The sequence below is a fragment of the Somniosus microcephalus genome, chromosome 19 (assembly GCF_052327205.1).
Source record: "Somniosus microcephalus isolate GS21.2 chromosome 19, FLI_Smic_1.0, whole genome shotgun sequence".
Classification (NCBI taxonomy): domain Eukaryota; kingdom Metazoa; phylum Chordata; class Chondrichthyes; order Squaliformes; family Somniosidae; genus Somniosus; species Somniosus microcephalus.
Window position 1 is genome coordinate 71,380,652 of NC_141005.1, and position 24,965 is coordinate 71,405,616.

The window sequence follows — 24,965 nt, forward strand, 5'->3', positions numbered from 1 at the left end:
GGCAAGACGGAGGGTCAGAGGGATCTGGGTGTGCAAGTACACAGATCCCTGAAGGCGGCGGAACAGGTGGATAAGGTGGTAAAAAAGGCATATGGGATACTTGCCTTCATTAGCCGAGGCATAGAATATAAGAGCAAGGAGGTTATGATGGAGCTGTATAAAACACTGGTTAGGCCACAGCTGGAATACTGTGTGCAGTTCTGGTCGCCACACTACAGGAAGGATGTGATAGCTTTGGAGAGGGTGCAGAGGAGATTCACCAGGATGTTACCAGGGCTGGAGCGCTTCAGCTATGAAGAGAGACTGGGCAGATTGGGTTTGTTTTCTTTGGAGCAGAGGAGGCTGAGGGGGGACATGATTGAGGTGTACAAAATTATGAGGGGCAGAGATAGGATGGATACTAAGGAGCTTTTTCCCTTAGTAGAAGGGTCAATAACTAGGGGGCATAGATTCAAGGTAAAGGGCGGGAGGTTTAGTGGGGATTTGAGAAAGAACTTTTTCACCCAGAGGGTGGTTGGAGTCTGGAACTCACTGCCTGAAAGGGTTGTGGAGGCTGGAACCCTCACAACATTCAAGAAGCATTTGGATGAGCACTTGAAATGCCATAGCATAAAAGGCTACGGACCAAATGCTGGAATATGGGATTAGATTAGACAGGGCTTGATGGCCGGCGCGGACACGATGGGCCGAAGGGCCTCTATCCGTGCTGTATAACTCTATGACTCTATGACTCTAAGAGCGAACCCCGAACCCCACCGCTGTTTTGAGTCCAACAAACCCTTTTGATTGGTGAGCATGAAGTTCTGACCCCTCATAGCTTAATCTAGTTAGGTATAGGGGGTGGGATAAGGATAAGGGGATTGTTAAGATAGTTGTTTTCCCTCGATCTGCTGTGTGTTCCCCATTCCCTGTATAAGTATAGTTATTCTTTTGTATTTTTGCCTGTAGAAGTGTACACTAGTAATTTTCCATAAGATTGTATCAGTTTTCCTCTTCAATAAAATCTTGGTTTTTGTTTACATCCAACCACCTGTCTACTCGAGTCTTCTCTGTACCGCCGCCTTGTACCTAATCCGGTGTCTAGAACCCAGGGGCGTGGGAGCGATTCGAACCGCTCACAAAACAGTCAGAGGCATAACTGACTGGGCGTACACACCACCACCACAGGCCACCCCCTACAAGTGGTCCACGTTGTCCAAGGCCTTGTCATGGATTTTGATAATCAGGAGGCAGTACTGTGTGGCGGGCACAGGTTGGTAGAGGACCTTTGTCTTACGGATGTTTAGTGTAAGGCCCATGCTCTCGTACGCTTCGGTGAAGGTGTTGATGATGGTTTGGAGTTCGACCTCCGAGTGGGCGCAGACGAAAGTGTCGTCTGCATACTGTAATTCGACGACAGAGGAAGGGATGACCTTGGGTCTGGACCGAAGGCGACGGAGGTTGAATAGTGTCCCACTTGTTCTGTAAATTAGCTCCACTCCAGCGGGGAGCTTACTGAGGGTGAGATGGAGCATTGCCACAAGGAAGATCGGTAAATCAATAAATACATAAAGATGTTAAATGAATAAATACATAAATAACTGAGATAGAGTTCCAGTTGTGATAAGACCTTCTTAAATCTTTAGCTGAGTACAGCTTTCAATCAATGGGGCATAGGTCAAATGCAAAGTCTGAGATTTCATCATCAACAACAACGACAACAATTTATATAGCGCCTTTAACATAGTGAAACATCCCAAGGTGCCTCACAGGAGCAATTATCAAACAAAAAGTTTGACACCGAGCCAAAGAAGGAGCTATTAGGAGAGATGACTAAAGGCTTAGTCGAAGAGGTGGGGTTTAAGGAGGGTCTTAAAGGAGGAAAGAGAGGTAGAGAGGCAGAGAGCTTTAGGGAGGAAAGACCCTGTTGGGAATTCATTCACGATCTGGTCTCCTGACAGCACACATGTTACATAAAAAGAGAGGAAGAACAAACTTTCATTTACATAGCGCCTGGAATACAGAGTAGAATTTCTAAATTTGCTGATGACACCAAACTTGGGGGTGTGGCAAACAGCGATGATGCTACCAATCGACTGCAACAGGACATAGAAAGGCTAGCGGAATGGGCAGACAAGTGGCAGATGGAATTTAATACAGAGAAGTGTGAGGTGATGCATTTTGGCAGAAGGAACAGCGAGAGACAATATACACTTAATGGCACGGTTTTAAAGAGTGTGCAGGGACAGAGGGACCTGGGAGTTAATGTGCATAGGTCCCTGAAGGTGGCGGGACATATTGAGAGGGTGGTTAGCAAAGCATATGGGATCTTGGGCTTCATAAATAGAGGTATTGAGTACAAAAGTAAAGAAGTTATGCTGAATCTTTATAAAGCGCTGGTTAGGCCACAACTGGAGTATTGTGTCCAGTTCTGGTCACCACACTTTAGGAAGGATGTGAAGGCCTTTGAGAGGGTGCAGAGGAGATTTACCAGAATGGTTCCGGGGATGGGGGATCTTAGCTACAAGGACAGGTTGGAGAAGCTGGATTTGTTTTCATTAGAGCAAAGGAGGTTGAGGGGTGATTTGATAGAGGCGTACAAGATTATGACGGGTTTGGATAGGCTAGACGGGGAAAGGCTGTTCCCACTAGTTGATGGTACAAGGACTAGGGGACACAGATTTAAGGTTTTGGGCAAGAGATACAAGGGGGGATGTGAGGAAAAACTTTTTTACACAGCAAGTGGTGATGACCTGGAATTCGCTGTCGATGGAAGTGGTGGAAACGGAGACACGCAATGTTTTCAAGGGGAGACTGGATAGGCACTCGAGGGAAATATACTTGCAGGGCTACGGGGATAGAGTGGGGGAATGGGACTGACTGGATTGCTCTACAGAGAGCCGGCACGGACTCGATGGGCCGAATGGCCTCCTTCTGTGCCGTTATGACTCTGTGACCTCAGGACATCACAAAGCATGTCACAGCCAATTTGCACACTGCAAGGTCCCACAAACAGCAATGAAATAAATAACCAGTTAATCTGTTTTAGGGGTGTTGGCTGAGAGATAAACGTTGGTCAGGTTCTTCAAATGATACCATGGAATCTTTTACATCTACCTGACAGAGCAGAAGGGGCCTGGGTCTAACATCTCATCCAAAAGACAACATCTCCGTCAGTGCAGCACTCCACTGGAGTGCCAGCCTAGATTTTTGTGCTCAAGTCTGTTGGAGTGAGACTTGAACCCACAAGCTTCTGACTCACTGAGCCGCGGCTGACACACTTGCAGATCATTAATAATCGCATGGTATGTCGGGCTGTTGCTGAAATTCTTGATTAGAGCAAAGTTGCACTTTGCGAGGTGGGAGAAAAAATGTCCCTTATTGCACAAAGCTGGCATTATTTCCTGGTTTTATTATTAACAGAAGGTGAGGAGGAAACCACACCTTGGCTGCCGAGGTATAAAGGCAGGGCTGAAGGAATTATTTCACCCTCCCTCTCTCCCTCGCTCGCTGCCAGTGAGCCTCCTGTGTCAGGCAGGACCTCTGCTCAGAAGCGGCAATGGAGAGCAGCACGGTTCCCGCGGGGAGCGTCACCGCCCCGGCCGGCGGCAGCGCTGGAGGTTCGGCAGTCAACAACCCGGCGGACATCTCGGTCATTGTCATCTACTTCTTGGTGGTTCTGGCTGTGGGGATCTGGGTGAGTGCGGGGGGTGAGCAAGTGTCTGGAACTCGAGGCAAGGGTTCAACATACATTGGGAATAAGATAGGCGACTTTTAAAGGAATAAAGTTTGCAAAAGTTGTGACTAGATGGAAATGATGTTCAATCTATATTTAATGTCAATATTTACATATATTTATGCTCTGTAAAGAACGCTTTCCTCTTGGCTTTATTATTTAAATGCTTTTTTTTAGCATTGTTATCTGGGACCCCAATGATTCTTTAACTATTGATTTTGCTCGTTAATTTTTTTCTTTGATGTCACTCAGATATCAGTGACAGGCATGGGACAATTTATTGGCGCCTTTTTGCCCATTTTCTTATCTCCAAAGACTTTTCCAGACTTAAAGAGGAGCTGAGAGCTGGCTTACTGCTGGCTGCCCTGACTGGAGAAGAGTGAGGGTGCCTCTCGTTGAAGAACAGTTGTCCTCCCTGCCACGGTCACGCCTGCGCTCCGCTGGTCAAGTGTGAGCAGACAAGTGGCAGTCACGACCACTGGTCATCATAGAATCACAGACATTTACGGCACAGAAGGAGGCCATTCAGCCCATCGTGTCCGTGCCGGCCGACAAAGAGCTATCCAACCGAATCCCACTTTCCAGCTCTTGGTCTGTAGCCTTGTAGGTTACAACACTTCAAGTGCATATCCAAGTGCTTTTTAACATAGAAACATAGAAGATAGGAGCAGGAGTAGGCTATTCGGCCCCTCGAGCCTGCTCTGCCATTTAATGAGATCATGGCTGATCATCCAAGCTCAGTACCCTGTCCCTGCCTTCTCTCCATATCCCTTGATCCCTTTAGCCTCAAGAAATATATCCAACTCTTTCTTGAATATATTTAATGAATTGGCCTCAACTGCCCTGTGTGGCAGAGAATTCTACAGGTTCACCACTCTCTGGGTGAAGAAATTCCTCCTCATCTCAGTCCTAAATGGCTTACCCCTTATCCTTAGACTGTGACCCCCAGTTCTGGACTCCCCCGCCATCGGGAACATCCTGCATCTAGTCTGTCCAGTCCTGTTAGAATTTTATAAGTTTCAATGAGATCCCCTCTCATTCTTCTAAACTCTAGCGGATATAAGCCTAATTGACCCAATCTCTCCTCATACGTCATTCCTGCCATCCCAGGTATCAGTCTGGTGAATCTTCGCTGCACTCTCTCCATGGCAAGAACATCCTTCCTCAGATAAGGCGACCAAAACTGCACACAATACTCAAGGTGTGGTCTCACCAAGGCCCTGTACAACTGCAGCAAGACATCTTTGCACTTCCCCTTTTCTCAATCTATTGCCATTCAGATAATAATCTGTCTTCCTGTTTTTGCCACCGAAGTGGATAACCTCGCATTTATCCACATTATACTGCATTTGGCATGCATCTGCCCAATCACCCAACCTGTCCAAATCGTACTGGAGTTTCTCTGCATCCTCCTCATAGCACACACGCCCACCCAGCTTTGTGTCGTCTGCAAACTTGGAGATATTACATCTAGTTCCCTCGTCTAGATCATTTATATATATTGTGAATAGCTGGGGTCCTAGCACCGATCCCTGCGGTACCCCACTAGTCACTGCCTGCCACTCGGGAAAAGACCCATTTATTCCAACTCTTTGCTTCCTGTCTGCCAACCAGTTCTCTATCCAATCTTGCCCCCAATCCCATGTGCTTTAACTTTACATGCTAATCTCTTATGCAGGACCTTATCGAAAGCCTTCTGAAAGTCCAAATACACCACATCCACTGGTTCTCCCTTATCTATTCTACCAGTTACATCCTCAAAAAAATTCCAGTAGATTAGTCAAGCATGATTTACCTTTTGTAAATCCATGTTGACTTTGTCTAATCCTGTCACTGTTTTCCAAGTGCACTGTTATTACATCTTTTATAATGGACTCTAGGCTGTTGTCGCCGTGCGACTGAAAGAATCGCTTCTTTCATTGTTGTCATTCAGTGAGCTTGGCTCATGATATCTGTACATGTGCCCTCTTGAGGTGTTAGTTGGGCAGCAAAGGTCTAAGATCAGCAGCGAAAGGGAAAGAAGAAACTCTCTTTTTTTGTGCAGTGGGATGTTAGGACATGGAATGCCCCTCCAGAAAGACTGGCGGAGGCAATATCCACTAAAGGATTTGAAAAGGAATTAGATAAATGTTTGAAAGAGAACATTTATAAAGGTGTGAGGAAAGGGCAGGGGAATGGGACTATGGGACTTTCAGAGAATTGGCATAGGGACAACGGGCCATTGGGCTCATTCAGCGCTATAACATGCGATGATTCTTGTAGAGTTTGCATATTCTTTATTGCGATCTTCATTTCCCCACAAACAATGACCACTTCCTTTCCTCCTCCTTACCTTCCCTTCCCTGAAGACACAGGTTCATTGCCGGGTATGGGTCCATAGGACTGATAGCCATCCATTACTTCGCCCGAGTGACCATTCCATTGCCAGGACCACCTCAGTCCAGTCCAATCCTCTTGCCACCTGACCATAAAATCATAGCATGATTTTTCTCTTCTTCTTCTTCTTAGGCAGTCCCTCCACGTTAAAAGTGAGTTCTGCAACACAGAAGGAGGCCATTCGGCCCATCGTGCCTTTGAAAGAGTCCCACTCGCCTGCCCTTTCCCCATAGCTCTGCACATTTTTCCCCTTCAAGTATTTATCCAATTCGATTTTGAAAGTTACTGTTGAACCTGCTTCCACCCTTCGAAGCAGTGCATGCCAGACCATCACAACTTGCTGCGTAAGTTTTCCTCCCTCGTGTCGCCGCTGGTTCTTTTGCCAATTATCTTAAAATTACCGATGTCCAGCAATGGTCACTGGAGAGCGACTAGGAGCTGGAGCCCTGCTGATGTTTCACCTGACTAGCCCAGGATCTCCCGGGCTGTTTGCACTACATCCCCCTCCCGCCTCAATCCGACTCCCGGCTAAGATCAGTGAGTTCACTGCAGGCCAGGGATCGAGACCGGAATCTGCTGTTTATTGGCCCAGAACCATACCGGGGCAGTGTGTTTAACCGCCGAGTCACGGGGAGGTCCCATCGCCTTTAGAGACATGTCGTGAGGTGCGCAGGAATACACCTGGGGTTATTACTCTGTCCAGTGTTCCCTTGTCTGGTTGGAAAGTGCCAGGCCTCTACTTCCCACAGCGGCTTGAGCTGAACGTCTCCACCCTGTGTGAGAACTGAACGCCTTCATCACTATAATACCACCGGTGGCTGTTGCATTGTGCTTGGCCTTCAGCTAGCCTCAGCCTTAACTTTTCAAACAAACTGTGACAGGCTTGTAGCACCGATGCTGTGGTCACCCCCTTTAGTGTTGTTTCTGTTACTAACCTAAGTGTCCTTTGAGGGAATTCACCAGGTGACACTAACCCTTTAAATAATGTTACTATTCCTTATAAAAAACAAATTTATGAACAAACAAAACTACAAGTTGAAACAGGAGTGCTGGCAAACATTTAGCGATGAATTATTGTTCACAATCATGAATAAAACTAACATGGTGTGTGATTTACATTGATCCTGATTTTTAATCGCTTTATAACTTGGCAGTACAGGGAGTGATGGAAGTATTCAGTCCTGCCTTACAGTGGCTATAAAACTAGGGCAGGAGTCCAAACATTTGTGTAACATTTTTAAACATAGAAGGCATCGGAAGCCAGGGTAGCTCTACAGGTGTCAACAGGTAGATTTTACCTGTCAATCTTCTCCCTGTACTATCACAGACAACAACATTTATATAAGCGCCTTTCTCTCTTAGGCAGTCCCTTGGAACCGAGGATGACTTGCTTCCACATTAAAAATGAGTTCTCAGGTGACTGATGAGTCCAATGCGGGACCTACAGTCTCTGTCACAGGTGAGGCAGACGGTGGTTGAAGGGGCGGGTGGGTGGGGTGCTTGGGTTGACGTGTGCTCCTTGCGCTGCCTGCGCTTGGCTTCCGCTTGCTCCCGGCGAAGAGACTCGAGGTGTTCGGCGCCTTCCCGGATGCTTCTCCTCCACTTTGTGCAGTCTTGGGCCAGAGATTCCCAGGTGTCAGTGGGGATGTTACACTTTCTCAAGGAGGCTTTGAGGGTGTCCTTGAAGCATTTCCGCTGCCCACCTGGGGCTCACTTGCCGTGCCAGAGCTCCGAGTAGAGCGCTAGTTTTGGGAGTCTTGTATCGGGTATGCGGACAATGTGACCCATCCATCGGAGCTGATTGAGCGTGGTCAAAGCTTCGATGCTGGGGATGTTGGCCTGAGCAAGAACACTGACGTTGGTGCGCCTATCCTGCCAATGGATTTGCAGGATCTTGCGGAGGCAGCATTGGTGGTACCTCTCCAGTGCTTTGAGGTGCCTGCTGCACATGGTCCATGTCTCTGAGGCATACAGGAGGGCGGGTATCACTGCTGCTCTGTAGACCATGAGCTTGGTGCCGGGTTTGAGGCCCTGGTCTTCAAACACTCTCTTCCTCAGGCGACCGAAGGCTGCACTGGCACACTGAAGGTGGTGTTGGACTTCGTCGGCAACGTCTGCCCTTGTTGACTGTAGGCTCCTGAGGTATGGAAAGTGGTCCACGTTGTACAAGGCGTTGTCGTGGATTTTGATAATAGTGGGGCAGTGTTGTGTGGCGGGGGCAGGTTGGTAGAGGACCTTTGTCTTACGGATGTTTAGTGTAAGGCCCATGCTCTCGTACCTTCGGTGAAGCTGTTGACGATGGTTTGGAGTTCGACCTCCGAGTGAGCGCAGACGCAAGCATTGTCTGCATACTGTAATTTGACGACAGAGGATGAGACGACCTTGGATCTGGACTGGAGGCGACGGAGGTTGAACAGTTTCCCATTTGTTCTGTAAATTAGCTCCACTCCAGTGGGGAGCTTACTGAGGGTGAGATGGAGCATTGCAGCAAGGAAGATCGAGAAGAGCGTTAGTGCGATGACACAGCCTTGCTTGACCCCTGTTCGTACGTGAATTGGGTCTGTGGTGGAACCGTTGGTCAGGATCATGGCTTGCATGTCGTCGTGAAGCAGGCGGAGGATGGTGTAATGTATATACCTTTAAGGGGGGAACTATCTTTTACAGCTCATGTATACTGCAGTACCGGCAGTGACCACACCTGTATATAGCATGGAGTAGTAATCTGTACAGAGCAGTTCCAGTGTGAGCCATGTTGAGTAAACACCTGTTGTACCGTTCTCCTGCAGTCTGTGTCTTATTATACACGGACACAACATTGGCGACAAGGCAAGTTCGAACCTACCTGCAACTCTGCATCACCTCCCGGGGATTCGTTCCTGGAGATCAGTGGTTTGGAGGTCAAGGCCAGAGACTCGGGCGTCGACCACGGGCAACCGCCCAGTCATCCAGCAGAGACTCGAGAATTGCAGGGGAGGCTGTCGAGAGCCAGGCTTGGCTTTCCAGTTGAGGTGGTCCAGCGAAACGGGCTGGCAACAGGTAGTGCGCAGACCCTTCCCGGACAGCGGCGGGCTAGAGCCCGACCAAGCGGCACAGAAAAGGGCCGAGCAGCGTCGAAGAGACGGAGAGAGAGACGCGCAGAAACCCGCGAGGCGCCGCCATTGCCACGAGGACCGCCGAGAGCGGCGTTGGCAGCAGCGCAGGAGAAGCGCGCGAAACCTACAGGGCGCCGCCATTGCCACGAGAACCGCCGGGAGCAGCGTTGGCAGCAGCGGGGGAGGAAGGAAAGCACGGGAGACACCATTTTAAGCCATTGGGAGACGCCATTTTAAACCACACCCAAAATGCCGAAGAGTGGCAGTATCACCGCATTTGACAATGAAGTCGAAGATTGGACTACATATTTCGAATGAATAGAGGTGTACTGCAAGGCAAATGAGGTGTCAGATGACAAGAAAGCATCGGTATTGTTAAATTTAATGGGTGCAAAGACGTATGGTTTATTACGAAATCTAGTAACCCCAACGAAGCCAATGGAAAAGAGTTTTGGAGACATAGTGACGATACTACAGGAACATTTAAACCCCACACCGCTGCTGATAGCAGAAAGATTCAAGTTTCACAAAAGGAACCAGCATAAGGATGAAAGCAATGCTGATTATTTAACAGAACTGCGCAAACTATCGAAACACTGCCAGTTTGGAGCGGGACTGGCAGATACCTTAAGGGACAAGTTTGTGTGTGGGCTTCAAAGTGAAGGAACCCAGAAACGGCTTTTATCTGAAAAGGACCTTACGCTGGAAAAGGCTTTCAGCATTGTGGTATCATATGAAGCAGCAGCACGGGGCGCTGCAGAGATACAACAGAGACCGCAAGAATATGGCACAAACGAAATGTCATATGGAACAGAGAAGTGCTATCGCTGCGGCAGAACAACACACGACCAGAATGATTGCTGGTTCAAAGACAAAGTGTGCAGACAGTGTGGAAAAGTAGGACACATAGCACGAGTCTGCAGGTCGGGAAAGAAAACCAGCAATAAGAAACCTACCAAAGAAAAGTACAAGAAGGTACATAAGATGACGGAGAATAGTTCAGACGAACAAAAGAGTGATAACAACTCCGAAAGCAGGGAACTGAGTTGTCTGAAACTACATAATGTGATCACAACGGAGGATCACCGAACCATTTGGGTCACTCTCAAGATAGCAGGAGTCCAGGTAAAGATGGAATTGGACACAGGATCAGCCCTCACAGTCATAAACCGACGGGACTACGAGCGGCTATTCTCACACATACCCTTGAGAGACACAAAAATTATTTTGAAGATGTACACGGGGCAAAAAGTCTACCCCAAAGGAAAAATAAGGGTGACCGTTATATATAACGGTAAGGAAACACCAAAACTAGACCTGTATGTATTGCAAGATGGAGGACCACCATTACTGGGACGCGAATGGATCCGGAAAATACAACTGGATTGGCATTCCATACAGGCACTGACTGTGGCTGACAAAAAGGATGATGACGTCACACCTGGGCGACTGTCAAAGATCCTAACTGACGTGAAAGAAGTGTTCCAGCAAGGACTCGGAACACTAAAAGGCATGACAGCGACGATTAAAATTGAAGAAAACGCAAGCCCAAAATTTTTTAAGGCCAGACCGGTACCTTATGCGATCCGCCCAGCCATCGAAGCAGAGCTGGAGAGTCTGGAACGTTCAGGTGTACTGTCCAAGGTAGACTGGAGCGAGTGGGCTACACCCATCGTCCCTGTGATGAAAAAGTCGTTGAGCAGCACGCCTGGGGAACCAAGGAAGGTTCGCATCTGTGGGGACTTTAAGGTAACAGTGAACCTGGTCCTTCACACCGTACAATATCCACTTCCGCGGATTGAAGATATTTTCGCCTCGCTATCTGGAGGGAAACGCTTCACTAAGATTGATCTGGCCCAGGCGTATCTGCAAATGGAGGTAGAAGAAGCATCAAAAAAATACCTCACAATCAACACCCATAAAGGTCTCTACCAATACAACTGGCTGGTATTCGGGGTAGCATCAGCTCCGGCTATTTGGTAGAGGGCAATGGAACAAATCCTGCAAGGGATCCCAGGGACCCAGTGTTATTTGGATGACATCCTGGTCACGGGCGAAAATGACAGTGATCACCTTGCCAACCTGGAGCAGGGGCTCACTAGATTGCAGGAATATGGGCTCCGAGCTAACTGCCCCAAATGCGAGTTTTTTAGAAAACAGATCTCGTATTGTGGCCATGTTATCGATAAAGAGGGGTTACATAAGTCCCCAGAGAAGATTGAGGCAGTAGTCAAGGCTCCAGCACCGGAAAATGTGTCACAACTGAGGTCGTTCCTCGGGCTGGTAAACTACTACCATAAGTTCTTGCCAAATTTGTCTACAATACTACACCCACTGAACACCCTACTGCAAACTGGGGTGCCATGGAAGTGGAGTGACGAATGTAGACGAGCTTTCCAGAAGAGCAAAACACTAATCACATCGAAAGAGGTATTGGCCCATTACAACCCAGCATTACCAATTCGGTTGGCATGTGATGCGTCACCCTACGGTATTGGAGCGGTGCTATCGCACAAATTCTCGGACAACTCAGAGAGGCCAATAGCCTTTGCGTCACGATCACTAACCTCAGCCGAGCGTAACTACGCCCAGATTGACAGGGAGGCCCTCAGCCTAGTGTGGGGAGTGAAAAAGTTCAATCACTATCTACACGGGCAGAAATTCACCTTGCTGACTGATCACCAGCCTCTTGTCTCCATTTTTAATCCGAAGAAGGGCGTTCCGGTGATGACTGCGCAACGACTACAAAGATGGTCACTTTTTCTAGGGGCGCACCACTATGAGATTGAATATAAGGGCACGAAACAGCATGGAAATGCTGATGGGCTATCACACCTGCCACTGCCTACTGCGGAGGAAGCACCAGCAGTGGATCCTGTCGAAATATTCCATTCGACTATAGTTGAATACCTACCGGTAACTAACGCTTGTATCGAAAAGGAAACCCGAAATGACCCGACACTGTCTCGGGTATATGATTTGACAGTGAAGGGATGGCCAGCACATGGCGGCTCACTGTTGCCAGCATTCTCAACAAGGAGAGAACAGCTGTCAGTGTACCGGGGGACCTTGATGTGTGGATCCCGAGTGGTAATTCCACCCAAGTTAAGGGATAGAGTGCTGAATGAGCTTCATGAGGGTCATCTGGGAGGGGTGAAAATGAAAAGCCTAGCCAGGGCTTATGTGTGGTGGCTGGGAATCGATAAACAAATCAAGGACCTGACCAAGAGCTGCTCAGGATGCCAGAAAGTCCAAAATGCACCACCACAGGCCCCTCTACACCCATGGGAGTGGCCCTCATCTCCATGGCAACGGGTGCATATTGATTTTGCTGGTCCATTCATGGACTCAATGTTTTTAATAGCCGTGGATGCGCACTCGAAATGGCCTGAGGTCATCAAAATGTCCTCCACCACCACAGAGAAAACTATTGCAGTCCTACGGACCATTTTTGCCAGGAATGGCTTGCCAGAACAGATTTTCTCTGACAACGGACCACAGTTTGTGTCCGAAGAGTTCCGGAGGTTCTTGAAAAAGAATGGGGTAAGGCATTACACATCCGCCCCGTATCATCCAGCCACAAATGGATTGGCTGAGAGGTTCGTACAAACCTTTAAGAAGGCAATAAAGGCTATGTACAATGACAACATTCCGCTGCAGCACAAGGTGGACAATTTCCTGTTCGCCTACCGGAATGCGACACATGCAGTCACCAACCAGGCCCCAGCTATGATGTTCTTTAACCGAAGGTTAAGATCTCGCCTGGATTTGCTCAGACCAAACGTACGACGAGATGTTGAGAGTAAGCAATTCCGGCACATCCATGAGAAGCCAACAAGGAGCTTCAATGTAGGGCAACCAGTCTTGGCCCGCGACTACCGAACAGAAAAATGGCAGCCAGGAACGATATGCACACGGCAGGGCCCACTAATGTACACAGTGGACGTTGGGGAGAGCATCGTGAGACGCCATGCTGACCAGATCCTAGAGTCACAGGAACAAGTCAACCCCATGCCTCGCCCATACGTACCTGGTGATGAACCCGACGTACAGGTCGCATCTACCCCAGAAACAGTAGCATCGGAAGCTGATGAACCAATTGATGACAGGGGGCCAGAATCGCCTCCGCACCAAGAGCAAGACACTCGGGAAAGGCGCTATCCAGAAAGGATCAGGAAGCCTCCCCAAAGACTGAATATATAAATAGACTATTTTCAGCTAATGTTGCATGTTAAAAATGTTAATTGTGATTACAGGAAACTTTGTGCTATCCGGAGGTGAGCTATCTGGCAATCTGGAGCCACCGGCAAAAATCAGCAGCGGTTTTTTATTCTTTTTGTTTGTTTTTTTTGCTTTGTTTGAACAGTCAAGCTGTGCAAGGTCTGTAGCTATAGCAACAGCTTCATATGCAGAGCTTGCAGGCCACACCTGAGTGTTTAGAAGCTGTTGCTAAGCAACAGTGTTTGTTGTCAAATACGGAGATAAGAATCTCCGTATCTCTCAACATTAACTCTGGAGAGTACGGCAGTTTTGAGGCAACGGCAGCAGCTCGGTCCCGTGGGTGCTGGATAGCACATAGTTTCCTGTAGTTTGATATTTAATTGTTAAATGAGTGTTATGGTACTGTTAATCTAAAAGGGGAGGAATTGTAATGTATATACCTTTAAGGGGGGAACTATCTTTTACAGCTCATGTATACTGCAGTACCGGCAGTGACCACACCTGTATATAGCACAGAGTAGTAATCTGTACAGAGCAGTTCCAGTGTGAGCCACGTTGAGTAAACACCTGTTGTACCGTTCTCCTGCAGTCTGTGTCTTATTATACACGGACACAACAGATGGTGACAAACTTTTGAGGGCAGCCGAATTTGAGGAGGACACTCCATAATCCCTCATGGTTGACAGTGTCGAAGGCCTTTGTGAGATCAAAGAAGGCCATGTACAGCGGTTGGTGCTGTTCCCTGCATTTCTCTTGTAATTGACGTGCGGTGAAGATCATGTCCATTGTGCCCCTTAGTGGGCGGAATCCGCATTGCGACTCTGGAAGGAGCTTTTCAGCCACTGGGAGAAGGTGATTGAGGAGGATTCTTGCGATGACTTTCCCTGTGGCAGACAGCAGGTCTGTAATTACCGCAATCGGACTTTTCACCTTTCTTGAAGATGGTCACAATTACGGCATCTCTGAGATCCCCTGGCATGCTCTCCTCCTTCCAGATAAGAGAAATGAGTTAATGAATTCGCGGCTGTAGTGCTTATCCGCCATGCTTTAGTGCCTCGGCAGGGATTCCATCTGCTCCTGAGGCCTTGTTGTTCTTCAGTTGTCGGATGGCCTTTTCAACCTCATGCTGGGCTGGGGTTGTGCTGAGATGGTGGCGGGTAGCATGCTGTGGGATGGAGTTGAGGACACTCGCGTCGAAGACAGAGTCGCGGTTAAGGAGATCTTCGAAGTGCTCCTTCCAGCGGGCACTGACTGCCTCCCTGTCCTTGATGAGTACCTCTCCATTCTTGGCCCACAGTGGGGTAGGGCCTTGGGTGCTTGGGCCGTAGATGGTCTTGACTGCGCTAAAGAATCCACGCACATTGTGGTTGTCGGCTAGCTGCTGGATCTCCTGCACTTTCTCCACCCACCATCTGTTCTTTAGGTCGCGAGTTTTTTGTCGGCCTTCAGGCTTCTGTAGAGCTGCTTTCTTGCTTTCGAGTTCTGTTGCTGTTTCCAGATCAGGAATGCCTTGCACTTGTGACTTATTAGCTCCTGGATCTCCTGGTCATTCTCGTTGAACCAGTCTTGGTGTTTCCTGGTCGAGTGACTGAGCGTCTCTTCACAGGTGCTGATTATGGAGGCCTTGAGTGCAGACCAGGTGCTGTGGACACTCTGTGTCTCTGCATCACTGGGAGTCGTCAGGTTGTTTGTGAGGCGCAGGCTGAATAGGGCCTTCTTAGCGGAGTCTTTGAGTGCTCCAGCGTTAATTTTCCTGCGGCATTGTTTCTGTTGCTGCCGCTGTTTTGGCGCTACATTGATGGAGATGACAGAGTGGATTAGGCGGTGGTCTGTCCAGCAGTCATCAGCTCCTGTCATGGCGCGGGTGATGCAGACGTCCTTGCGGTCCCTAGCTCGGACGATGACGTAGTCCAGCAGATGCCAGTGCTTGGAGCGAGGGTGCTGCCGTGAAGACTTGTACTTGTCTCTCTGACGGAACAAGGTGTTGGTTATGACAAGGCCATGTTCTAAGCATTTCGACAGGAGGAGAGTACCGTTGGAGTTGGCTTTCCCTACCTCCTCTCTGCCGATCACACCTCCCCAGAGGTCTGTGTCCTTTCCAACTCTGGCGTTAAAGTCTCCAAGGAGGATCAGCTTGTCGCCCGTTGGGACTCGGGACAGGGATTGTTCGAGGCTGGAGTAGAATTCCTCTTTGGTCTAGTCTGTGGCTTCCAGTGTTGGGGCGTACACACTGATGACTGTAGCGCACTGGTTCCAGGCTAGGGTGAGCTGAAGAGTCATGAGGCGCTCGTTTATACCGCTAGGAGAGTCTCTGAGACGGCCAACTAGTTCATTTTTTATGGCGAAGCCTACCCCATGGAGGCGGCGTTCTTCATCAGGTTTGCCTTCCCAGAAGAAGGTGTAGCCACCGCCTTGCTCCTTGAGCTGGCCTTCCCCTGCCCGCCGGGTCTCACATAGGGCGGCGATGTCAATGTCAAAGCGTCTAAGCTCCCGGGCAACGATGGCAGTACAGCGTTCCGGTCTGTCACTGTTGGGGTTGTCCATGAGGGTCCTGACGTTCCAGGTCCCGAACTTCATTTTAAAGGGTGGAAGATGCCTGTGCCTGAATTCTTTTAACGTGGGATGGCTGTTGCACACCAGCTACCACACGGGCTTGACAGAGCAAGGCCTTAGTCCAATGGCAAGGGGATCCAAGACGATTGGAGACCAGGCTCTGCTACATCGGCCTAGCACACACACACAAACATAATGTTACTTATTAATATTAATGCTACACATTAACATAGTAAAAAGTCCCAAAGTGCTTCACAGGAGCGTGATCAGACAAAAGTTGACATTGAGCCAAAGAAGGAGACATTAGGACAGGTGACCAAAGGTTTGGTCAAAGAGGTAGGTTTTAAGGAGCGTCTTAAAGGAGAAGAGAGAGATAGAGAGGCGGAGAGGTTTAGGGAGGGAATTCCAGAGCTTAGGACCCAGGCAGCTGAAGGCACAGCCACCAATGTGGGGGGCAAAGGAAGTGGGAGATACACAAGAGGCCAAAGCTGGAAGAACGCAGATATCTCGGGGGGTTGTAGGGCTGGAGGAGGTTTCAGAGATAGGGAGGGGCGAGGCCATGTAGGGATTTGAACACCAGGGTGAGAATTTTAAAATCAAGGCATTGTTGGACCAGGAGCCAATGTAGGTCAGGAAGTCCGGTAAATCTATATATATATAAACGGATCGTTCTGTCTGTCTATCTGTCTGTCTATCTGTCTGTCTGTCTGTCCTCACGTGTGCGTCTGTCCGGCTATGCTTCTCGAAAGTTATAGAGCGTACCTACGCATGCGTTACGTCAAAAGAAAGCTTACCTTTCCGAAACGGTCGTAAGCGTATTTACGTTTCGGCCGGACGAAAATCGCGCCCGCGGTATCCGAAAAACGTTCAAAATTCCGCTCATTAGCATCTCATTATCCGCTCATTAGCGACAGAGTGACCTCGAGGTCGACCAATCGTACGCCGGGTTCCTGGCGCGTGCGGCTGTGCCCTCCTACGGTTGAGTGACGGGACGATTGACCAATCCTACGCTTTGGTGACCTGACGGTCGACCAATCGGCGCGTGTGTGGGCGGGCCTTATCGTTCTGAACCGAGGTGAGTCGCCGCCATCTTGATTCCAAACTTTTCCTTTCTTTTTCCCGCTTTCTGCATCTTTCAAAAAAACGTTGCTTTTAAAACACATATTGTTTTTTAAAAAAGTTAATTACTTTCTAAATCTTTTATCTAATCTCATTAATTTTCCTACCTTTCCCCGTTTTTCCAGGTAGGCCTCGAATCCTTGGCCTCTCCTCCGCACCCACGTCCGAGCTAGGCACCTCCCGGCCCCAGTCAACAAGCATCTTTGTGAAGGCTGGAGGGGCGGGCCTCAGCCGAGCGCTGCTACCTTAGTAAAGGGTGCGCGCGCAGCAGGAGCAGCTGAGACGCGGTGTCTCTCTCTGTTCCCCGCTCGGCTCGGGCGGGGTGGGGCTCTCGGGAGTGCTGATCTCGGGCGGGGCTTGGAGAGCGGGAAGGGTTACCCCAGCAACCGGGCCCGCCGGCCGTCTCTCACAGCCGCAATCGGCGCTCTTCAAGCCAGCTCGGGAGGGCGGGGCCATGTCAGTGCGTGGGGCAGCACGGAGCTCCGTGGAGCCATCGCCGGCGCTGGGCTCGGGTGCTTTGTGGCCTGCGGCCGAACAGCGGCTGCGGACCTCGAGCTGACCGGGGCGCTGGACTCGGCTGGGCCATGTCTTTGCGGGTGTTCACCTCGGCCAACGGCATCAGGGTGACGGCCGAGGGAACGCGTTCATCCAGGTGCCGAGGCCCGGGCCCCGGGGTGGAAAGAGGGATTGGAGCGGGGGATGAGGGCTCGGGCAGGGGAGAGGGAGAGGGGGGAGAGAGAGGGGGGAGTAGAGGGAGGAAGGGGGTAGGGAGGTGGTGAGAGGGAGGAGGAGGGGTTAGGGAGGAGGAGGGGGTAGGGAGGAGAAGGGGGTAGGGAGGTGGTGAGAGGGAGGAGGAGGAGGAGGGGGAGAGGGAGGAGAGGAGGGGAGAGAGAGAGGGTGGGGGAGGGGAGAGAGAGAGGGTGGGGAGAGGGGAGAGAGAGAGGGTGGGGGGAGGGGAGAGAGAGGGTGGGGGAGGGGAGAGAGAGAGAGGGTGGGGGAGGGGAGAGAGAGAGAGGGTGGGGGAGGGGAGAGAGGGTGGGGAGGGGAGAGAGGGTGGGGGAGGGGAGAGAGAGAGAGAGAGGGTGGGGGAGGGGAGAGAGAGAGAGAGAGGGTGGGGAGGAGAGAGAGAGAGGGTGGGGGAGGAGAGAGAGAGAGGGTGGGGGAGGAGAGAGAGAGGGTGGGGGGAGGGGAGCGAGAGGGTGGGGGGAGGGGAGCGAGAGAGGGTGGGGGGAGGGGAGCGAGAGAGGGTGGGGGGAGGGGAGCGAGAGAGGGTGTGGGGAGGGAGAGGGGGAGGGCAGGGAGAGGGAGAGAGGGGGGAGGGAGGGAGAGAGTAAAGCAGGGAGAGACAGGGGGAGGGAGAGAGAGAGGGAGAGGGAGAGAGAGAGGGGAGGAAGGGAGAGCGTGAGGAGAGAGGGAGGGAGAGTAAAGCAGGGAGAGACGGAGGAGGGAGAGAGAGGGTGAGGGAGGGAAAGGGTGAAGGGGTGGGACAGGGAGGGAAAGAGTGAGGGGGTGGGAGAGCTTACCTTCTTCCTTCCTTCGCAGGGGTCCATCGGGCCACCTTCCCCCCGTCGCGCTCTCTCTCTTTCCCCCCCCATCGCGCTCTCTCTCTTCCCCCCCAGTCGCTCTCTTCCCCCCCAGTCGCTCTCTCTCTTCCCCCCCCCATCGCTCTCTCTCTTCCCCCCCAGTCGCGCTCTCTCTTCCCCCCCCAGTCGCTCTCTCTCTTCCCCCCCGTCGCTCTCTCTCTTCCCCCCAGTCGCTCTCTCTCTTCCCCCCCAGTCGCTCTCTCTCTTCCCCCCCCAGTCGCTCTCTCTCTTCCCCCCCAGTCGCTCTCTCTCTTCCCCCCAGTCGCTCTCTCTCTCTCTTCCAACAACAACATGCCCTCGAAAAAGCCTCGGCACCGCCGGGCACTCCAGCAAGTATATATATTTACGAGCTGGGGGAGCCCAGCTTTGCCAGGGCTGTTTTGGGCCGGGCGGTTTAAATTGAGTGCCAGGCTTTGGGGCCTCTCTGTGTCCCGCTGTGAATCTGGTGCCGGGCAACATTTTAAATCGAGTCCCAGGCTTTTGGGCCCTGTCTCTGTGTCCCTCTCTCAATCTGCTGTCGGGCAACCTTTTAAATCGAGTCCCAGGCTTTCTGGCCCTGTCTCTCTCTCCCTGTGTGAATCTGCTGCCGGGCAACATTTCTACCTTTTAATACCTTCAAAGATGAAAGTGAAAGTACTTATAAAACGTTTTTGGTAAATCTTTTAAAAATAACATAAGAGATACTAACTTTTTGGAAGCTGCATCAGCAGATTTTGAGCTGGTAGTAAATGGTGTTTTTAGCTTGAGGCAATGGCTGCCACATCCCTGAGATGAAAACGATTAGTCCCGCCCACACTCACACACCGATTGGCCAACCATCAGGGGACTGTACTGTAGGATTGGTCAATCGTGACGGCACAGGATTGGTCGAACCTTGACGTCAGTCAATCAATGCTAAGTAGCAGATAATGAGTTTAATTTTGAAGGTTTTTTGCATAAGGCGCGAACAATTTTCGTCCGACCGAAAAGTAAATACGCTTACGACCGTCCCGGAACCGTAAGCTTTCTTCGGAGGTAACGCACGCGTAGATACGCTCTATAACTTTCGAGTGCATAGCCGGACAGACGCACACGTGAGGACAGATAGACAGACAGACAGACAGATAGATCGATCCGTTTATATATATAGATATAGATAGATAGATAGATATATATATCTCAGGTAAACAAAGAATGAGTTATATCTTGGCGAAAATCATCACCTCCATGCATCCATGATGATTCTGGGAGTTAGGCAACGAGATTGTAATGAGAGACTTGCAGAGCTCAACCTGTTTTTGTCGGATTTCAAAGATTAATCTGCCTCAGTGCCCCGAGGCCTTTGTTGATGATGGAGGTGTTGGCCGGCTATTTAACATACTGACTGTGAGTGCAGAACTAGCGGTCATAGCTTTAAAATTAACCAATCTCAAGTGAGATTAGAGATTCGAACACTTTGTTTTTTCCCAGAGTGGTGGATGTGAGACGGACTCCTAACTAAAGTACTCGACGCCGTGTGAACTAACTCCTTTGAGAAGGAGCTGAAGGAATCTGCTTGGGAATGGGATTGGAGACTATTGAGACAAACTGAAATACAGGAATCCCGCCCCAACCGTGGTTTTGCCATACGCGGATTTCAAGTATACATGGTTTCCTCTCTGCGACAAATTTTGCCGACCGCGGCAGTGAATTTTGCGTGTCCGCGGTTTTTAATTTTCAAGTTTCACGGGTCGCGCTTCCAAACATGAAACTCCATTCATCCGCGCCGCTCTTTTGAGAATATTTACTACCAGGCGTGGTCTCGCTCCACTCATGGATATACTGTGTGTGTGTGAATGTCGCCTCGTTACTACCCATTTTGCCTTTAATTACAATATTGTATTCTGTTTAGCCCTTAATCATGGCCCTAAGCGTAATCTCAGTGGTAAAGATGAATCAATAGCAAAAAGGGCAAGGAATGTACTAACATTAGATAGGAAATTAGATGTCCTTAATAGGCTTGCCTGTGGTGAAAGTACAGCGTTGGTTGGATGACTAATGGGGGTTAACAAGTCCACCATTAGAACCATAAAAAAGTGAAGTGTCGATAAGGGTTAGTATTGCGGGTGGCTCTTCAGAAAGTGCTAAAGTGTCGTTTCTGCCATGGGACCATAAGCTTGCAAAAATGGAGAAGGCACTTAATATCTGGTTGGGAGACCAGAACCAGAAAAAAGTGAATGTTAATTCTGCATGGGTACGTAAGAAGGCCTTTAGTATCTACAAGCATCTTACTGTGGTTGCCGGGGAAAATGTAGAAGACATAAAGTTTCAGGTGAGTAAGGGCTGGTTGGAAAATGTTAAGAAGAGGTTCGCCTTGACTAACCTCAAGGTTGTGGGGGAATCGGCCTCAGCCGGTCACGAGGCTGCTGCCAAGATCCCAGAAGAGCTGAAGAAGTTGATCGCCGAGAAGGGTTACCTGCCGGAGCAGGTATTTAATGCGGATGAGGCTGGTCTCTTCTGGAAGCGGATGCCTTCCCGAACTTTCATCGCGAAGGCTGAGAAGCATGCTTCGGGATTCAAGGTGGCTAAGGATAGGGTGACCCTTCTCCTTTGTGCTAACGCCGAGGGAGACTGTTTAGTGAAGCCGATGCTGCTCTTCCGCTCTCTGAATCCCCGCGCTCTGAAGGGCAAAAACAAAAACTATCTACCTGTCTTTTGGCGTTCTAACCGCAAGGCGTGGGTTACTGCTGCAGTCTTCATGGACTCGTTTCATAACTGTTTTGCGCATGTCGTGGAGCAGTACCTTGCGAGAGAAAATCTGACCTTCAAGGTCCTACTGATCCTCGACAATGCCCCCGGCCACCCGCCGGCACTCCAATTCACCCACCCTAATATCGAAGTCGTCTTCCTGCCTCCCAACAGGACTTCACTCCTTCAACCCATGGACCAAGGTGTGATAGCCACCTTCAAGGCATACTACATACGACGCAGCTTTGACTGCATGATGGAGGCTATGGAGGATGACGCAACACTGACAGTGAAAACTTGCTGGAAGGGTTACACCATCGCTGACTGCATCACCAACATAAAAGAATCGATGGATGAACTGAAGAGGATGACAATCAACGCCTGCTGGGGTAAACTTTGGAGGGAGGCAGTGAATGACTTCCGAGGCTTCCCTACAGTTGATGATGAAGTTCAGCGCATTGTGAAGGTTGCGCAATGTTTTGGAGGCGAGAGCTGGCCGACATACAGCCTGATGACGCCGAGGAGCTGCTTGAGTCACACGGCGAGGAGTTGACGGAGGAGGACTTTGATGAGCTGATACAGCATTCCAGTGAGGCAGAGGACGAGGACGAAGACAAGGATATGGTGGGGAAGTCAAAGATGACAAGTGCCAACCTTAGCAAGGCAATGCTCCGTGCTACTAATCTCTCGGACCTCTTTATGGAGATTGACCCATTCTTGGAGCGTGGTTTAAAATTCAAGCAAGGTTTGGAGGATTTAATGAGACCATACAAGCAGGTCCAGAAAGATATTCGGATAAAAATGAGCCAACCATCCATCGCAGAATTCTTTAAGAAACCGCCCAGTTGATGACCCAGTTGCATCAACCAACCACGATGTCACTTCTCCACATTCAGCCCCCTCGATTGATGATCTTTTTTATTGTGTTATCTTCTATCTATATATATAAAAGGATCGTTCTGTCTGTCTATCTGTCTGTCTGTCTGTCCTCACGTGTGCGTCTGTCCGGCTATGCGCTCGAAAGTTATAGAGCATACCTACGCGTGCGTTACCTCCGAAGAAAGCTTACGGTTCCGGGACAGTCGTAAGTGTATTTACTTTTCGGTCGGATGAAAATTGTTCGCGCCTTATGCAAAAAACCTTCAAAATTAAACTCATTATCTGCTACTTAGCGTTGATTGACTGACGTCAAGGTTCGACCAATCCTGTGCCGTCACGATTGACCAATCCTACAGTACAGGCCCCTGATGATTGGCCAATCGGTGTGTGTGTGTGGGCGGGACTAATCGTTTTCATCTCAGGGATGTGGCAGCCATTGCCTCAAGCTAAAAACCCCATTTACTTCCAGCTCAAAATCTGCTGATGCAGCTTCCAAAAAGTTAGTATCCCTTATGTTATTTTTAAAAGATTTACCAAAAATGTTTTATAAGTACTTTCACTTTCATCTTTGAAGGTATTAAAAGGTAGAAATGTTGCCCGGCAGCAGATTCACAAAGGGACAGAGAGACAGGGCCCAAAAGCCTGGCACTCGATTTAAAATGTTGCCCGGCAGCAGATTCATAGAGGGACAGACAGACAGGGCCTGAAAGCCTGGTACTCGATTTAAAATGTTGCCCGGCAGCAGATTGAGAGAGGGACACAGAGACAGGGCCCAAAAGCCTGGGACTCCATTTAAAATGTTGCCCGGCACCAGATTCACAGAGGGACACAGAGAGGCCCCAAAGCCTGGCACTCGATTTAAACCGCCCGGCCCAAAACAGCCCTGGCAAAGCCGGGCTCCCCCCAGCTAGTTTAAAATAAAGCAACTTACATAGGCTCTGACGAGTGTAACTGCGACCGCGTTCCCCCTAACCCCATTTTTCCCATAAGGTCTTGTATTTGCCAACCGCGGTTTTACCAACCACGGGGGTTTTCAGGGCCGTATCCCCCGCGGTTGGGGAAGGATTACTGTAATCAACTACTCCCGGAACATTGGTGCCCTGCACTGTTGGGTGGGGTGGGGTAGAGCACAGTCCTGGGTTAAACGGTGACGATGTGCCAATGGGTTAATATCCTGGAGTTTTGTTTCGAGGATTAGGGAATATTTACACAGGAGATTAAGCAGGTGCGGGCTATCACAATTCATGAAAGGGTAGATTGTTTATGGTCTGGGAAGGAACAGACGTCACAAGCCAAATAGTCTTATCATGTGTTCTTATCAACCATGTAAACCTCCATCTCAGGTAGTCTGTCTGTGGTTGAAATATTTATTTATTCACATATATATATATATAAACAACAAGGCGCTTCACAGAACATTATCAAACAAAATTTGACACCGAGCCACATAAGGAGATATTAGGACAGATGACTAAAAGCTTGGTTAAAGTGGTAGATTTACAGAGTGTTTTAAAGGAGGAGAGAGAGGTAGAGCAGTGGAAAGGTTTAGGGAGGGAATTCCAGAGCTTAAGGCCTCGGCAGCTGAAGGCACGGCTGCCAATGGTGGAGCAATTAAAATCGGGGGATGTGCAAGAGGCCAGAATTGGAGAAGCCGATCTCGGAGGGTTGTAGGGGCTGGAGGAGATTGCCTGTGGGTTCATTGTTCTGCTTCTCTTCTGAGATGGAGGTGAGAAGTGCTTTTGCATATTAGAGTGGCCTTTTCATGTTCAAGTTCAATGGCCCCCTTCCTTTTCCCAGGACTGTCGGGCGAACCCATACATTCTGGATGACTGACAGTTCTTTTGTCACAGCCAACTGCCATGCGTTCTCTGGAGTTTTAACAAACCAGTCCCCCACGCATATGCACAGGACGATCCCACCACAGGGAAAATGCCCTCAAAAAAATCCCATAAAGTCCACAAAAATATTCTCGACTGAGTCCGTTCTTCAAACAGAGACTTTGCGATCTCTTCAGTCCCCCATTTGATGCTTTTCTTTCCACAAAGCATCACTCGACGAGAGAGCAAAGGTCAAAGTCTCCCACAAGTGAAGCTGTTTCCCTGATTTTATGTTTTAAAACCCCAGAACTGTACCCCTTACTGCGTGTCATAGTTCCCTTCTACCAAGTCAAAACATCAGCGAAACGGCTTCTTAACACATTCAAACGGCTGGGTTCCAATTTCCACCGACAAACTTCAAGTCAAAATACAGAACATTAATAAGATCCACAGGACGTTATTACCAAAAAATCACCACACACATTACACAGTACAGCATTGACAGGTGGTAACCCATCACAAAAATGCAACAGCGCACATCGCGCAATGCAGAGTGTAAAACTATAACCAGAATACAATACACTTGCTTACAGAACTTTGGTACATTACAAGTCTTGGCAGGGAGAAACCATCATCAACACAAATCGAATTACTCCTTTCCAGATCGATCTAACACCCCTTGCCACCGCGCTCGGAGCATCTGGCTCCGTCGCCTGCAGCTGGTGTAAAACAAGTAGCTTACAAGCAACAATTGTATAACTAATGCATGGGAACAGATGCGGATCCAGGGAGGAATCTCTATACTCAGACCGATGTCCCACCATGGTGGCGAGACAATCCCCTTGATCTCCTCCCCCACTTCTACTGTCTTTTGCTCTAAAGTGTAAAAATGTTTCTGGGAGAG

The 24,965-nt window shown here is 49.5% G+C and overlaps 1 protein-coding gene across 1 annotated transcript in view; it reads left to right on the plus strand.

Moving 5' to 3' along the window:
• The first annotated feature begins 3,458 nt into the window (after positions 1 to 3,458).
• slc5a1 (solute carrier family 5 member 1) overlaps positions 3,459 to 24,965 on the plus strand; it is a 162,120-nt gene continuing 140,613 nt past the window's right edge. Inside the window, exon 1 of the mRNA XM_085962016.1 lies at positions 3,459 to 3,676. Coding sequence (XP_085818142.1) covers positions 3,539 to 3,676 — 138 coding nt within the window. The 5' untranslated portion in view covers positions 3,459 to 3,538. The remainder of the gene's footprint in view (positions 3,677 to 24,965) is intronic.